Source organism: Aulonocara stuartgranti (assembly GCF_965226115.1).
Source record: "Aulonocara stuartgranti genome assembly, chromosome: 3".
NCBI classification, from domain to species: Eukaryota; Metazoa; Chordata; class Actinopteri; order Cichliformes; family Cichlidae; genus Aulonocara; species Aulonocara stuartgranti.
In genome coordinates this window covers 41,297,872-41,316,332 of record NC_138941.1, presented here as the reverse complement: position 1 = coordinate 41,316,332, position 18,461 = coordinate 41,297,872, and the positions used below count along the sequence as shown (strand labels likewise).

At 36.9% G+C, this 18,461-nt stretch overlaps 1 protein-coding gene and 1 long non-coding RNA gene across 4 annotated transcripts in view; one reads left to right on the top strand and one right to left on the bottom strand.

Moving 5' to 3' along the window:
* The window catches only part of adisspb (adipose secreted signaling protein b), a 56,160-nt gene that overhangs the window by 22,267 nt on the left and 15,432 nt on the right, over positions 1-18,461 (bottom strand). For both annotated transcript variants that reach the window (XM_082526329.1, XM_082526330.1), the window contains exon 3: positions 3,958-4,091. In XM_082526329.1, the coding sequence (XP_082382455.1) occupies positions 3,958-4,091 (134 nt within the window). The remainder of the gene's footprint in view (positions 1-3,957; positions 4,092-18,461) is intronic.
* LOC309692352 lies at positions 12,015-15,299 on the top strand. Of its 2 annotated transcripts, XR_014272285.1 has the most exons (5): positions 12,015-12,056; positions 12,178-12,787; positions 13,145-13,297; positions 13,670-13,755; positions 14,363-15,297. It is a non-coding gene; the product is annotated as an uncharacterized lncRNA (long non-coding RNA). The 2 variants fall into 2 exon arrangements; XR_014272284.1 differs by having other exon boundaries at positions 12,020-12,787; positions 14,363-15,299.

Here is an 18,461-nt window from a genome sequence, read left to right as displayed (position 1 = left end):
TGAAAGCTCTCCAATATTTTTAGTAGATCAATTTGAATATCCTATCTCCCATCGTTCTCAAGTTATACTGTTCACGACGATAACACCCCACTCGACTTTTTACAGCTGAGCAGTAAAAAGCTGTGGGATTTGTAATCTTCAAAGATTCATGGCAATCCATCAGACAGTTATAAACACATTCCTCAAATTCATGACGTTGGCAGAGGAAAAGCAAAAAAATTTCTGGGAAGTATTTTTAAAAGATGTTACTGCTATTCAAAAATAAGTTGTTGAGACACTTCAGTTTGGGTCTAAAACGGTGCAATATGTCAAAACAACTGAACATAGTAACAACATTATGAATTCGAATCTAGCAATGCATCTCTACTGACAGATATCCCACACGTTACATTCACAGATAATAATGTTGAAAAGAAAAATAAAGAAAAAAAACAATGAAATGAATAAAAGTTGATGAACAACCACCTCTATAACAAAGCAGCTGTAAAGAACTGTAAAAAGAAAGTAAAAAATAAATAAATTGTGCAGTTAGCAACATGGTTCATTATCATTACTATCATCTAAAGATCAAGCCTGTATGATAAATCACCCTGTGACAAGTGTCACAGGGTGATTTATCATTAATATTACAACAATGTTGGGCCTTAGGCACCTTCCTTTGTTGCGCTGTCCGATATCATTGTTCTCTAAACTTTAAAGCTGACAGAGAAGATTAGCAGGAATGAAAAGACTTTAATCTTGGACTCGATGTTTCACAGATACAACCTATCAATTCTGACAGAAAGCGAGGGGACGGGTACACCAGATCAAAGACCTACCTCTCTCTGTTATATCTGCCACTTGAAAACATGCCATCCAAAGAAATTAAGCCCTTATGTACTATTTCTGAATTTTTAAGCTAATACGCCACAAGAGATATAATCTGTGAAAAGTAGATTTGTTTTTTGAAAAAGAAAACAAAACTTAAAAATATTTTTAATCACTCCTTTTATAAATGTAGCCGGTTGGAGGCTTCTTGTTAGAAAGACATGTGCCAGAGAAGTAAGATCTTGTATTGGCAAACCTTTAATCAACCTTTTTACAGCCTTTGTTGACATCCACTCTGAAACTACACCTGCACCCCATGACAATAAAAGTGGAATTGAATTTGGTTCTCTGGTGTACGTGACACGCATGACGCAAACTGAATAACAGGCTGGAAGCAAACTGGTGCAGAGTGTTTCTTATCCAGAGCGTGTGATGCTGCCAGACAGCTGAGCTTAGGGTGATCATTTTAAGTAAGTGCCTCCGAACATTTCCAACGCGTCATCAGCGAAGCACCTCATGATTACATTAATTCATAACAGACAGACATATAAACAAAACACACATAATCACCAGACTAAAAATAGTCTTCAGTCTTCCTATCCTTCACAGACGGAGGTTTAACATCTTTATTGCTCTTGATAATTTCCCCTTGTCAAATAATTGCACAGCATAAAAGAAAGAAGTAACACGTGTGCTTTTAGTGTCCCTCAAACCACCAGTACTCTTAAAAGGGAAAATGAAAACCTAGGAGCAAAATGGAAAAATATGATCAAAAAGAAACTGCCTGTGAGCTGCAATCGCTGATGAAACTTGGTTCAGTATTTTGTTTGTATATCATCAAATTATCACGATCACAAATTTCTGTTGAAATATGGCGATATCTTTTTGAGACTCTAGCCTACCCCTATTACTTAAACATTTACAAATACTAAAATTTGAGAATTACATCAGGAAAAAAACTACAAAATAAAATAAGTACTGACTTTTCATAGCATGTTGATGTAATTTTTGACTCTACTTGTTACAAAAGCTTTATTTTATTTATTTTTTAATGCCACCTAATCTAACACGTCCTCTTATTAGCTCTCCATATCCACTTCTAGTAACATCCTCTAACTAAAATATTCACACAACTTAGACATTGTTTTGTGTCTACACTAATCACACTGCTTTTTATTTTGTAGACTGATAAGATAGATTGATCGATCTAATGTGTCATGTGAAAACTGAAAACAGTCTCAATCATCCCGAAGACTGAAGAAGTCACTTAGATGAGAGATGAAATGTTTCTCCCTCTCGACGTCCAGATGAACAGAAGGGGTTTTATTCATTATTTTAGCGCTCAGTACTGTCATCTATAGCACCAAACAACAACAGCATGGCACTTACATTGAAGGTGAGACAACGTAAGACATTTTTTCTTCCATTTATATAATACATGTAGCAGCCAGAGGTCAGTCAATAATTGTCCTGCATGAAGATTTTGATAATTACTGACTTTTATTATGAATCCCTAGAGAATTTTATTCATATTAATCCTCCTTCAACACTAACAATAATCTGAAGCAATTAAGTGGAAGTGGTGGTCAACCACAGATATGGAAGAGCCATACAGAGGCGGTATGCAGTAAAGGACAAAGGTGACTTTATTTTCTACAGAGGCTAAGGTCACTGAACATCTGCCATCCCTTGGTGTGCAGTGTGTCTACCATATGGTGGTGGCCAGTGCTTTTTGTTGGGGCCTGCTGAGGAGAAGCTGTCCGCACAGCAGAGAGGAACAGTAGACAAACCTATAGAGGAACGGCCCAGCAGTCGGGTCTGAACTTGAAAAAGCTCAGCAGGCAGTAGAGAGAAGAATGCACTTGAAGCTGAAATCAGCTATGATCAACCCTGCACACCCACTCTGTGGCCTGAAGGTTATCAACAGCAGCACCTTCAGTCAAAGACTGACTGCACCAAAGTGCACATCTGATCACCTCAGGAGGTCCTTTATATCAGCTGCCATAAGACTGTTCAGTGCACAGTGATAATAATATGATTTTATCCACATGTTTGCACATTTGCATGTTAATCACCTACTGTTTTATATATACTGAAGTACTATTAACTTTTTTGAAAGCATTATTATAAATGAGTAAAGGCTATCTTTCTTACCACCATTCGTGGGTTCAATGATATAGAACTGATGAGAAACAGAGTAAAGTGAATTACCTCAACTGCCGTCTGACAGTCAGAAATAGCATCTTATATTAGACTTCCTGTAAGGCGAGACTGTGGTCTGACTGCAACTAATACAGACGATACATAAGAGGAGAGTGGTCTTCAGACTCTTTAGCAGGACACAGGAAGTGAGATAAAACTGTTCTACAACCGCACCGATAAAAACGCTAAAGAAAAACTTTACTTGATTTAAATTCAGCCGTCATTGCCTTCAAAGCTCCTTGTGCAACTCTGACCTTCTTATCTACATCTGGATATACTCTAAAGTCCATTCCCATGTTCACGTATCTTCTCCTCTGTGTCTAATCAGCAACTTGAAATTCATCTTAGGAAAAAGAAGGTTGCAGAGAGCCAAATTTGGCAATAGGGCACAGTGATGAGCTAAAATCATGGCCATATTTCAAGTCATTTGGATCAAATGTGACATGTCAGGATGTTAGAGCAGAAACCTCAACTTCTGCAGGAAGAAATTTCAGGGCACAACCCAGGAATGTTTAAAAATAAACAACAATCATACTTCTCTGACTCCTGACCTGATGTAGGCTCTTCCACTAAAACCTGCACCACGGTCGGACAGAGACTCGGCTCTCATCATTAGCGATCGTCCTTAGTATAAAAGTCAAATTGGTTTGAAGAATGAGTTCACGTTTGTGCTCAGCTGGTGGTCTGAACAAGATGTCAAGGAAACAATCTGTCAAGTCCTTAAAGCCTCACAGTGCTTCACAAGCAGAAGACAGGAATTTAGCTGTGGTGGGTTTCGTTTGGGGTTTTTTTGGTTTTCAAGGAACAAGTTGTGAAACTTTTTGACTGCACTTGTTATAAAAACAGTTAAGGTAAAAAAAAATTTAAATCAAACTGAGCTACATTAAAAGACATCTCTTTAATCTTCAGTAACTATTAAGTGTCAAACTATTACAAGGTTAAACTAACCTTGACCAAAAAGTTGCCATCATCTTCTGGAGTCACCATGACAACGGAGTCATGTAGCTTTTCATCGAAATGAACGTGTGAAGATGCAGCGTGGGGTTCCTCTGAGAAGCGCACGCCTCCTGCCTTAGCACAACCTGAGGAAGAGGAAAGACGGAAGAGCAGCTGAAGGTCTGCTATGTACAAATATTCACACTGCATCCCTTTAAAGGGAGAAAACACACATTAAGCAGCCGGTTGTTTCCTTTAAGTGATGTAATGGAGAGTTGCTGGAGAGCACTTCACAATCACTCATGCGCATGCTTTGCTAGTATGCACCCTCTGGGTGCTTTAAAGCCTTGAAAATGCACACACAAACACACATCAGGCACAAAGATTTTATCCCCTTCAGATATTTACTTTTTTTTTCTTTTTCTTTTTTTTTTTTTTTTAAGTGACCATCTGACTGGGCCAACGCTCATTTCGCAGCATGAGACAAAGACACCAAACACATACCCAGAGTCTTAAAGCTATCTTTACCCACAGGATAAACAGGGTGATATCACATTACAGACACCTATATGTGAATCTCACTGTTACCTCAGTGTCAAAATAAAAGAGTTAAAGGTTTGCAATCTAAACTTCTGATTTGGCCTTAGATTTTCGTGTTATCATAGGACACACTGACACATTTTTATTTATTTTTCCTCTGCCCAGGCATTCATCCCCAGTGTGAGAGAATGGAAAATCCTTTTCCAAATAAACAGCCCTCCACAAAAAATAATAATTCCCTGAAAAAACAAACAATTTGTTCAAAGGTCTCCTCCATAAATTTGAGCCCCTTTCAAAGCATCTCCTTCCCAGAGCCTTTCAACACCAGCTAAACAGCAAGACAGGGAGAAATAGTACAAAGAATATACCTAAGCAACTTTTTAAATATTTATGAAATACTCTATTAATAGGACGATATCCTTTAAGCCACCGTGAATGCTACTGCCCATAAAAACACTTTAAGTGAGTGATGCTGCAGTGTGTGAGTGCACGTCTGAACCCTCAGTTGTTATCACACATGAGCTTCCAGAGAGTGAGTCACAATATCAGAGATATCAAGTCAAGAAATTGTCCTAAGATGCCCTATTTTAACATGTAGACAAAAATCAGGAGATAGTCCCCTCAAGAAGCTGGAAATACTCAGTTTGGTTTCGGGTGCTGCCTTAATAGAGTATAAGGGAGTCAGCATACATCACGCCCACTCCATCAATTCACTAGATAATCACCAGTATTTATCTCACGTGGGCACAGTTCAGCATCACTGGGGAGCTTGCAGGTTAAAGACGGTTAACTGTTGTGTGTCCTTGTAGCTATGTTGTGATCCTCTAACACTGTGCAAGGCCATGCGAGTTTGGTTAATAGAGAACTCTGAGGTGGTCATAAACAGACGAAACAATGCAGCAAAGAAAGAGGGTGGAGTTTGCTTTTTTTGTTTCTTTTCAATATAGTACGATTATAAGAATGTCTGTATGTTTTGTAACGTTCACACGAGGTCTGCAGCATTAAGACGAATCATAGCGGTGGAGCAGCAGTGCTATGATTGGTGCTAGCAGACTGGAGGCGCCCTCTGACATCTCCTGTGGAGTTAAACGATAGTTAATTACGGTTTACATATTTAAATATTCCTAATGTATGTTGGGCTCTAATGAGCGTAAGATCCCCAGCTCGGTCCCAGGAGGAGACACAATTCCCTTCAAGGTCGAATCAGGAAGGAGACCTGGCATGAAAAAATAAAAATCTGCAACTCAAACATGTGGAGCTACCTGCTGTGAATAAGGAAGCAGCCCAAACTAGCTTTATATACAGTGAAAACTATCTGCTGCTTCCTGTCAGTGCTTTGCAAGGATAACGGTCCTTTGTGTTAATATTCAAGATGTTAGTTTCTAAAGATAACAAGGAGGCGCACTCACAGCCGGTCACTTATAGCCACTAAATCTGAAGAGTTTGAGGAGTTGAACTTGAACTACTTGATCGATAGCTTTTCTCCAAAGAATCCCAGAAGGAGGTCAGTGCTTTAGCTGAAGTAGGACATTTTTTAACCACTTCTATTTCGATTAAACAGTTTCTGACACCTTAAGATGGATATACTGTGCTTCAGATGGCATGTAAGGAGCTTTACTTTCTCTATTTATCATTTAACATGTCATAATATTAAATACAACTTCAAACTAATACAATCTGCAATAATGTCATTGTTTAACCAACCTCTGTCTGCACAGTTGTATGGTAATGGTAAATGAACTGGTTCTTGTTAAGCACTTTTTTAGCTGTACTTGAGCACTCAAAGCCCTCTATACAATCTCACTCACAAATTCATACAAGCTCTTCTACTTCTGCTGTAGCATTCACACATATTCTCAAGGAAGTTGTTGTTGTTGCTGTTTTTAAAACTGTGTTTTATCTCTGTTTAATCTCTAAAAAAGACTGTTTGACAACAAGGCCCACATGTCTAACTTGGATTTCATAAAGCATTACTTCACCATGGAACAAACTTTGCTGGGTTACTTCTTTGGCTTAGGTGTGTTTATGTTCGGAGTCACAGTGTAACAGGCCCATGCACCACCACACTGAAAAGCTATCTGGGATCAGCATTATTAATTCAGTGAGCTAAATGTCACCAAAGTCACACTCACTCCAATCAAGGCTCATTTACAGCAGTCAGAATATTAATGTCTTTTTTAATACATTTTCTCATTCGTGGTGTGCAAGAGAGTAATTTAAACCACATTTTGTTTCTTGCCAAACTGACAGTTGGGGAGATTTATTTCTTTTTCTGAAGTCAAGTCTGAAGTTAAACTATCCTCACATTTACTGGCAGAGGGTTTCCCTGCCCTTCAGATCTGGACCAGAAATGTTACTTTAATTTAAGCACAGGGTTTTTGTCAAACATCCTCTGCCAAATTATAATAAGCCAACAGTTGGTGAAGCTGATACCATCTGAATTAATTACCAATCTAAGACAGTGAAGCTAGGCAATATCCTAGCATTTGTCTTGAAGAGCAGATTAAATCAAAAATAATGAATTTCTTATCTCACAGAAACAGGAAACCAATAGTAATCTGAAAATAAAGACATATCAGATTAATATAAGCTAAATTTATATAAAGGCCAGTTTCCTGACAAGTGAGCATATTAATATGCACAGGTTCAATTTGTGTAAGGTATAACTGATCCAGCTCATTTAATTATGTAGCACAACCTAAACCTACTTTTTTTTTTGTTAAAGTAATCAAATAGAATTTTTGTTTAAGGCTAGCTCCTGTAAAAATAACCAAAGCCCAGCATGTGCAGCAGAGCTAGTAAAAAGAAATGAAATAAAGTAAAAACTTGGATATTCTACATTCATTAGGTAATATCAAAGAAAACATCACGTGCAATGAACTTGCAATTGTGTTGCCTTTGAAAGGTACAGGAACTAGAACTGCAACAATTTGGATGGTTGGATGGCACAATGAAATGGCAATAACAAGGAGACAGTCTACAGTTTGTGACTGTATGGGGTCAAATTGGTAATTTCATGTTTGCAATAATCTGTCAATTAACTCTAACAACAGGGCGAAAATATCAAATTTGTTGCTGTGTACAATGAAATCATTCATATTCAACTCATATTAAATCCTTTAGATATATTCAGATACTCGGTAAAACCTGGATCTGAAACTAAAATTCCTCTATAAATAGTCATGTAGTCACTGCAGGATGGCAAATTAACTACAGGAGTTTAAGCACTTAAAGAAACACAAAGAAATATAACCATAATACAACCACTCAAGAACCAATTTAGTCAAGTGCCCTATTGTAAGACATCGCAGACCAGTCGCACTCATCAGCACAGACTCACTCCAGTTAATCGCACTGTGTTGTGATCTGTTTGTGAGTGACTGCACTAAGTCAGGTCTCCATTGTTTGGAAGCAGCCTGGCTCCCAACAGGCAACCGGGGCAATCACCTTGTTATTGAACACTTGTTAACTAATTTGCCTCAGACAGCAAAAGAGTTCAATGCAATCACCGAGCAAACATCAATTTTTCCTTGGGGCAAGGAGGTTAATGTCAATAAAGGTTGCCGGCAGCTGCTACTTCCTTTTCAGTGGCAACGGTGAATTCATTTTAAAACGTCTTGCCTTAACAAGTAAAGAAGTCAAAAGATATGAAAATGTTCTTTCATCTTTTTCCAGTAGTTCTTCAACTGATTGGCCTCTACTAATGCTAACCGAAACTGGTATTGATAACTTATCTTTACACCAACGTGTTGCACTTTCTCAGAAAGTCACTAACATTCATTTTCTAAACAGAAGCCCTCTAGTGTTTCAAGAAACTTATTTATGTGGAACTAGTCTCTACTAGAGCAGTTTTGCATGATTTACAGTTTAAAATAATCCACATTTATCCATTAGTGGGACTTGGTGGAGCCCCTCAATTCAACTTGTGTCTGACACAAGTTCTTTTAGCTCCTCTCCGTTTGAGCAAACCTTCCTCTAATTGGCTGTCTTTAACAAACAGCAGGTTTTAAGAAGATGGGTGGAACTTCTGTGGTCATATTAAGCGCTATATGACTGACATAGCCATGTAAGGATACCCCTCTCTATGACATCATTCAAAGCCAACAACAGAAAAAAACTGTCTGCAGACAAGCATTTTCAGACATTTTAGGCCTAAACTTTGGTCTCACAGGGAATACATATACATACACAGACATCATTATGCAAAATGCTGGCTATGTTGGCCCTAACAGCAGAGATCACTGTAACATCCATCCATCCATTCTCTTCCACTTATCCATGTCAGGGTCATGGGGGGCCTGAAGTCTATCCCAGCTGTAGCAGTATAACTGAAAATATTAATAAAGCAATAAGTTGTTTTTATAGATACAAACGTCTGCTGTAAGAACGATGAGTACATATTTTTAGAAACAAGCCCCGACGTGACCGTGCATACCATAAGTGGCTCTCCAGTGCAATCCAGTATTCAAACTCATAGCACAAGACTGATGCATTTACCTTTAGTACATATACTAACACAGCCAGCTACATTTACACAAAGCACAGGCATTACTGTCACTCTAGTTCCATTTAACTTTTATTCAGACTCATATTAGAGATTAGAAGTGCTTGCTATCAGCAATCTGGGTCACAGTAATGAGTTTGTGGAGTTACATCATGTTCCATATGTGCAGGATCACTGTGTAGAAATAGAACTGGAAACTGAGGAAGGATGTTTCATATCCAAAGCTCTTTATATCAAAGAAAACAACAAGAAGCCTTTTAATATTAACAATATCCCATACTCGAAGTTCTAAAACAAGATAAGCAAAATGTAAACTAACTTTAAACTGAATTTATTAGCCTTGTTATCCTAGACAACGCTACCTTATAAGTCTCCAGATAAAGGATGAGAAGAGTCAGAGTATGTCAATATTATCCGTAAAATGAGTTTTCTTATCTGATCTGTGCCTTTTTATGAATTCAACACATACCACAGTATTAATAATGAGTCTTTCCCAAGTCACGATATTCACCCTGATACTTCCATATTTGATTTTAGGAGCACAGTGTTTGGCATCAGGTATTTGACTTTCAAACATTTTTCAGTACCGTAAATGTGCTCATTCAGTTCTCAATGTTACTATAAAAATACTCTAATGATAAAAGGAATACTACTTGTTTCATGTTTAGGGTAATTAGTTTAGGCAAAGAAAAAAAATAGAATAAATCTGTGACAAAAAATTCCCAATTTTAAATCCTGTTCAAATAAAAGAAATTATTGATGTATGCTACATTTTAAATACGTCAACACTTCAAAGTCACATTATAACGTCACAATTAAAAGGTTTATCTTTACATTTGGAGCAGTTCATATAGGACTGGGGAGTGTGCAGCTACTGGGATTGTCTCAATTGACAATGAAGATCAAATTGAGATAAACCATCATTTATAACCAATAACAATACACACATGAAACCTATATCTACAAAAAAGAAATAAATAAACAAAAAAATGCTGTAGCAGGTCCAAATGCAAGAAACTGAATAACCTCTGAATGATGGACCTGAAGTTTTTGGATTCAGGTGAGTCACCATTATTAAACCTGTTTTTTTGAACTTACGTGATTTTTTTTGTTTGTTTTTTACAAAAACCTTTTAATAATTTAATTAGTTCATAATTTATGTGCACATTTTCTTTTTACCTTTATTGAAGACACCCAGAGGTCAGAGAGGTTTTATCTGATATCATCATTTGTTTTATAGAACCATTACAAATGCATTTCTGAATCAGCTATAAGCTTAAATTCATCAGCTCCTGTAGGAGTAATGCTTTATACTGATCAAGAGCAAATCTTTTAACATCTACTAGACATTTCTTGTATCTTATTTTGGAGTATAGAGTACCAATATACGTGGGAAACTTAATAACATTTGAAAAATAGAGCCTAGAGCTCTCTTTTTCCTTTTTTATTCAAATAGAAGGTGAGTGGATACAATGATATAATGATCACCACACATAATTTAAACTTCAGCAATAATATGTATGCATTTTTTCTTTCTTTCTGAGAAGACGTAGCTCTCTATCAAATATTAAGCTTTACTATAGTCATCTAAATCACATGAGAGCACTTTTCACCCTGCTATAAGGCTTTTTGAAGGCTTGAAGTTCATACAATAGGGCTTCATGGGAGAGTAATTACTCATGTAAAGGCAGACTTTTTGCAGTAAAGCAGCCTTTCACAGTCAAAACGATATGCTATAGCTTGAAAAGTCCGATTAAGAAATGTGCTTTTATCTACAGCGAGTCTACCTGAACTTTGACTCCATGTGAAAAAATTAGCAGTTTAAGAAAAAAAAATAATGGCATGAGTTGTAAATCTAAGAGCTGTAATGTTTTGCTCAGAAACTAACAAATGACTATGACGCTACATGTGTATTTACAGATCCACTCGCTGGCCACTTTATAAGGTACATTTGTTCAACTGCTCAGTATTGTAAATATGTGATCAGCCAATTATCTTGCAGCAACTCGATGCATTTAGGCATACATACTAATAATGACTTGAAGTTCAAATTGAGCTTCACAATAAGGAATAAAAGTGACTTTAAACATGCTGCTAGTGTTTGCTGTTTTTATAGCCTGGTTTCACTCAGTGGTGTGGTAAAATAAGTGTGCTGCTTCCATATTTGGTGGGGTTGGTTTTCTCATCTATTTTGAAGGACTCTGCTTTGTTGGAGGTTTCTAGAGTACCTTCATTTTTAGATACTAAATGTTTGGAGCCTGGCACAGTGTTTTCAGACACGCCCGGGCTTGTATAGCATCGCTATAGCAATGATATGACATTTTTTATATTATATTTATAATATTATTATCACTGACCATATGATATGGCCCAGCCCTGGTTGTTACTACAGTTAAGATTTACCACTGATATTTTTATGTCCCTACTAATATTTTGGGGGTGTGAAACATGGTCTCACAAATGCAAAATGTAAAGAACAATAATTAGAAATACAATTCAATGAAAAAGCAGATCGGCTGAGTTCAAAGGACACAAGGGGATGATTGAAGAAGACTTTTAAAGGGCAATGACTGCTCAGCAAATTAAGCATGATCATCTTAAAGAAACTGAAAGCTGCAATAAATACAACTAGTAATAAATAAGTCATAGGTTATTTTATTTTTTTTTATTTGTTAAAGGAGGATGGATAAAGATGAGTGTTTGCCACAAGCTGGCGAGCCAGTTAGGAGTTCAAAGAAAGAACGAGACGTTTTTACACAAACAAATCACAGATGATACTGTTCTCACAGATGGAAAAAAAATGAGTCATTGAAATTTGACTAGCTGTTAGTACACTTGGACGGCGCACCTAAGTACAGGCTATGTGGGGTAAACATTATACATGAAGCCTGTTAAAGTTTTTTATTTTTTTTATTTACAGTAGTAACCATGCTCACTGTTTGGTTAGGTCAGGGTTTTCACTCATTCGTTTGAATTTAGGCTGATGTTCTTCACTATCTGTTGCCAAATCCCAATTTCATACTACAGCTACACTGAAAAAAAGGGACTGGCCATCTCTTGGATTTATGTAAGCATCTTGCATGTATTTAACACAATTGCCTCATGTTTTAAAGTTAAATGTAACTATATAGTGTAAAAACTACATGATATGCAGAAAGGGTGTATTAAATTGTTCATATCATGTTCAGGTGAAGTAAGTCAATAAGATAGCAACGTTAAATCTCGTGAAACCACGCGTGATTTCATCTCGCGGGCTTTGGATCGTGGTTTAAAAAAGGCATCCATCTCAGTCAAGTCGAGCAGCCAACTCTACGTTTTTGGTATGTCTTGATTTTTTGAATTAATATTTACCATATTTCAGCCAAATGTAGTTAAACGTCTAGAGTGTCGCCATGTAACATGCTAAAAAAGAGCCGTTAGCTTATTTGCTGTTTTATCTGTTGTCAAAGAATTGGCGCTTTTTCATTTGAATTTGTCTTTGGCACAAGAGCCGTAATATCACATTAAACCTAATTATGAGGCACTCATAACATAATTTGGTTTTCTGTGTGAATAGATTTGTCAACTGACTCTTCAGTTACATTGTGTATTTACTGCACCGTGGTGTTAGTGAGATTTTGGACATTGAACAGCTTTAGCTAATATCATCAGCGGCATTATGCTAGCTTACATCCCTACCCCTCCTGCCCTCACCTGCTGTCCTTTTGTTTTTGTTTTTTTTGCTGCACATTGAGAGATGACCTCTATTCTGCATTTCACCAGGAGTCAGCTGATGGATTGTGGGTTCAAGGTGTTATGGTAAGAAAGTATATTCTATTTTCGTTTCTGTAACTTAATTATAATAGGTTTTTTATAATTATTAGGTGCATGCATACTCACCCTATTAATACAACTGAGAAATCCAAAATCTGCCATAGGTTTAACTTATACCTGTATGTATTGCCAGAAAGGTGATTACTGGACTCGCATTAATGCACACTTGAACTGAAATGAGGTTGTAACTTGTGGGTTGTTGGGTTGCAAATCAGAAACAAACATCTTTGGATTTTTTTAATCCCATAAGATCTGGAAACACAGTTTTTATTCAACAAAACATTGCTGATTAACCAAGCACAGTGCCTGCTGTTATTTCAAAATAATTTTATGTCATTTCAGATAAAATGCAGCATTCCAGTGCATCCCAACCATGCCTTTACAGTCAAGGTTTCTGACGGAGCTGAGTTTCTCTCTGACAGTCTGCTGAAAGTGTTTGCAAAGTGATCGGGGGAACAGGGCACAAAGCTAAAGGATGTAGCTGCCATTATGACAGTAAGAACTTTAAAATTCTTTAACTACAAAGTGTATATGTATTGCATTAGGTCAGTAAAAGATTTTTATGCTACATCCATTGAAACAGTCAACTATTACCTGTGAGTAATGATTCCACTAAAAGGATGCCATAATTTTCGTCATGCATTTACTGGCCCACTGAGAAAAATTTATCTTTTTTTTTAAAATAAATGTTCTGGAAACTATATATCCATAAAGTTGATGTCAAACAGGAACTTTTGCTATTGCTTTGTAGATGCTGGTGTTGCATGTTGACTGGTTTAAAAAGTCAAGAGTTTTTGTCTGGGATCATTTTCTTCTGTGCTACTGAAAAGTTCACAAATCTTTGTTTTCTTTGTTATAATACTCAAGGATGACATTAATGCTTGAAGTCCCTCATCAAAGTGCTCCGCATCTGTGTGAAAGACAATTGCAACATCTTGGTGCAGGAGTTCATGGTGAGTGTTTTATGAGTAGATTGTGGATTTGCAACATTTAAAAATGCATTTAGTTATCCACTTGATCCTCATTGGACTGGTTAGGACCAGTAGTCCTCTTTAATAATTTGAAGTTCACATGAGGCCTGGTAGTGAACTCGGCCGCCGGCCCTTGAGGCCCCACCCCCACCCCTGTATTAGGGGTCACATCAGTGTGAAAAAACTTTAAATTTGTCATTCTAATGAACAAAGGAAAATCCCACCAGTATTTACATTAGCTTTTGTTTGAAAAAAAAAAAAAAAAAAAAGACCAACTGACCAACAGCTAACCAAATTGTGGAGCTGAAAGTCTAAATTCTAACATCTTCTGAGTGACATAACCTGGATTTCTGATGGGCCGGTGTCTTTCTAACAAAAACTAATGTAAAGCATTTGAAATTATTATGTTTTTCACCCTCTCTTAGAAACTCTGTTAGACCATGAATGGCAGCATGGCAGGCCACTCTTTGGCTATAGCTATTTACTATGTTGCTTGCATTGGTTTAAATTACTCTAACATTAGAACTGGTAGATTCAAAAGAGATGAGTTTAAAAAGGAATCTTAAAGAAATGTTTTGTGTTTAACCAGGACTTGCCTGAGGCCACTGCACAGATTGAGAAAACCACAATGAACATCTGTCTCCAGAGATGCGCCAGGCAATGACTTTTCTGATGTTGTTCTTCAAGATCTGGATAACGTGACCTTTGCAGTAGCCATGCTGTTTGGACCTTTTTTATTCCTTCAACATGAGTTACCCATCACAACTCTGCTACACTTTTGAGGTGATTCAAAGGGTGGTAATGGAGTTGGATGCAACTCAGCTCTCAAGAAAAGCTCACAACTAAGACAAAACTGCTCCTGTAACGAAGCTCACTGTTATGCATGTGAGGTGACCAGCTCTAGGTGAGAGGACATTTAAATCTCACACTTGTTCTGCTGCATTTTTGAAGCTCAATTCCAGGAACGGATCGCAAGGTTCATTTTTATATACTCTGCAACTGCCATGAGGACGAGCTGTTTTTTGTTGTTGTTTGTTTTTCCTTTTGCTCTGTACAAGTTCTGTTTGTCTGTTTGGCAGCATTTTTAAATTTCTCTTTGTATTTTTTCTTTCTTTTACTAGTGAAGAGATGTAGCGTGAACAGTTATACAGTCTAAATATCCCATATGGGTCGTGTGAAATGGTATTTTCAGTTTCATTCAGTTGAAGTAAAGAACGTTGAATATTTCTAAGTGTGCTGTTTTGAACCAAGATGTCACAGTATGATCAGTGCTGTATTTTTTGACAGTCACTGTATCAATGTTATTTTTGCGTCTCTTGAATAAAGGTTTTGACCTGCAAGTGCTAATTTCTTTAGTTATTGGGGTAAAATGGGTAGTGTTAATAGGAAGGTGTTTGCCAATTCAGTAACCTAATTTAATGTTAATGGAAACTAACATTACCTCAAATTGTTTAGTTATAATTGTTGTTTAACTGAATCTTGATGTCAGAGGCCTTAAATAGAATGTTTTGTATTGTTCTTTCCCAACATTTTTCAAAAGAAACAGTCTAATTTCTTTGCTGCGATTGATTCCCGAGAACACGGAAGAACTGACATTATTTAACTGTTGATTTATGTAGATTCAGTGGAGGAGTAATGTCAGTTTAATTCTTTACCTACTGCAGTGAAATTAGACATGTTGTTTTGATGTGACCAAGTAGTATTGGGTAAAAGTTATTGAATGGTGTTGGGATAAAGTGAGAAAATTGTGAAGGATTAAAATATTTCAAGAGCTCAAATTACTTCATCAAAACATGTTTAAGACACATTTTATCAACACAAATTGCACAGATTTATTGAACATGAATAAATTGTGTTAATTTAACTCAATTGTTTAAGTTGCTGCCAAAGCAAAACATCTGTGTGCAATAAATGTCCACCATTGAATTAAGTAAATCCAACAACATATTTTTTTCAGTGTAGGCAGATATCACTCAAGCTAGTGTCCCAGCCTGAGTAATATCTGCTGATATATTATACAATGCAGCTGCCTAAATCCACAAAGATCCATAAACCTCAGAGCCACAGCAGCAAATAAAAGGTCAGCAGATCACACAGCCTCTACACAAACAAAACAAATCTAACAAAGCCACTAAGACAAACAAATATATATCTATGGTTGTTATCTGAGCTGCTGTTAGAGCTGTCCAAATCCCGCTTTAACCCCTGGATCGTACCAAAAATGCATCTGTAGCTCACAGCTAATGTGTTTACTTGTGTTTTTATGTAAACAGGCTTCTAGATTTTTATCAAAAAAGATTTTATAACCCTCTAAAATGCTAATCTTCTTCAACAGGGTGATCCACTCATGCCAAAAGTAATGCTGCAGCCATCCATCACCTCCATTGCTGATTTAAAACTGTAACTTCCAGAGGCCTGTACATCTAAAATAGCTCATTCATAAACACTTTTCAGTTTTATCATTCATCTGGTGTCATGTTCCTATGAATGCTAAAGATCTACTCATCCAGACAGACTTGGCGGTAATTTCTTTCACTAATGAATCCACTCACAAAGATCAACAAAGGCAATTCTTTCTTAAAGACACTCAAAAAAATATATCTGCCCAGATTGCCGACTTTAAGTTATTCCCCATATAATTTTTGTTACATAAGTACAATGTACTTACATTTAATTTAATCTGGTCAAATGAAATTCACTAGACCAAGCACATTTTTCTTAATGATGATGTATTTAAATAAATTAACCTTTGATTTTATATATTTAAGTTGCATTTGACTGAAAACCTATTTACAGATAACCTCTTTAACACAAGCATTTCGTGTGTATTTGAGGTACTTTCACATACAAGAACTGCATCAAAGGCGCAGATCTGAGCCAAACCCTAACCCTATCATTATCACAATACTGAGAGCTGGCACTGCTTAGACTGGTCTCATATCCCCGAGTTAGCACAAAAAAGAATGCAGCCCTGCTCAACTGGCTTATTTCAGATTAATATACATCTACTTATGTCCTTCCACTAATCTGCCTGTCAGCATGTCCCTTTCTGCTTTGCTGAATATTACTGTAGGCTGTTAGCCTATCAGTCTAATCCTGGTGGGTTTAGGAATCAAGTGCAGTGTTTGCAGACTGGACGTAAAATATCATTACCTCCAAAAATTGCAAAAAAACCCCCCAAAAAACCCAATCAGCTGTTATTAATGAAAAAAACTGCAGTTAATAAAAAGATAAAAAATATTACCAGTGTCTACTGTTAACATCACACCAACTAACTGCAAGCTTCAATATTTGGTAACAACTCTGAAATGACCCACCTGAGACTCTCACATTTGGTTATATTACCACATTTAGTAGCACTCTTTGTGGGAAGAAGAGAAAAAAACCTTCAATTTTGCTTTCAGCACACTGCTGGGCATGGTTAAAGTGCGATCACACACGCTCATCTATGTCTTCCTGTCTTCTTTTAGCTTCTTTTCTGTCGCCTTTACATCCACTGACCTCGGCCCTAAGTAACACAGACGTGTCCAAGCCCATGAAGTGGTCCAAGCTACAACAAATGTAAAATTTCATATGAAGACAACTGAGGGAGACTGATCCCGCTGATATGCAGCAGATGAAAGCGCACAGTAATTTACAAAATCCTCCTGGGAAAAGATTTTTAAAAAACAAACAACAACAATAACATTTTGTGTGTTACAGATTACCACAGATACTCGCACACGGCAATGTTCAAAAGGACAAAAGAAGATGATTGAAATCTCCACAGTAAAATTTTTACTGCTTATTATAAAATACTTTTACTGTACTAAAGGTAACAACTTCTAAGACACACTCTTCCTGTGATATCTGAGCCAATCCAAACCCTGTAAAACCAGCCATCAGTGAACCTAACAAAGGTCTGCAAAGTGGTCTGTGAAGGCAACAAGTATCCATAACTACTGCAAAGGAGATTAAGTTTTCATAGAGATAAACACATAGTCATTGTTCCCTGGCATGCCTCACTGTACCATTTCTGCTTTTCAATCAAAAAAATAATTTAAGTCAGGCTGTGTCATGGCTGAAATGGTTAATCTGTGGTTATGCGTCATCATGAATTCTAACAGGGAACTAGTTACTCTATTTTTTTCCTTTCGTTTACCTTCTAATAAACAATGAATACAGAAGAAGTGCTACGTCAGTTAGCCAAATATGAAGCATCTAAAACTGTAGCTCATGTCCAAGATGAGTAAAACTGTTTTTTTGTTTGGGTTTTTTTTTTTTACGCATCTATATATAGTAATGTGAAAATGAAAGTTTCACACGACTACTCATCATTTCCTTTCCTATCCTTTCCTGTGAAAAACAAACCCTTACTTACCCTTTACTTACTTAAGAGGGCAAGTAGCAGTTTAGATATTCCTAATCAAATCTGTTTGATTAACTGATCATCAGCAAATGTGAGCACCTCTATAAAAGCAGAAGTTTTGGCAGTCTGCTGGTCTGGAGCACTCAGGTGTATGTTAACACAAAGCCACAATGTAAGCAAATTAGCCTCATGGTCAGACCATGTAACGCTCAGAGAACCTGCTCAGAAAAAACAACAAGTGCGACATTCAAACATTACAGGCCTCAGTGGCATGTTAAATGTTAAAGTGCATGAAAAAGTTAAAGTTCATCATATTAGACAAAGACTTAACAAGTATGGC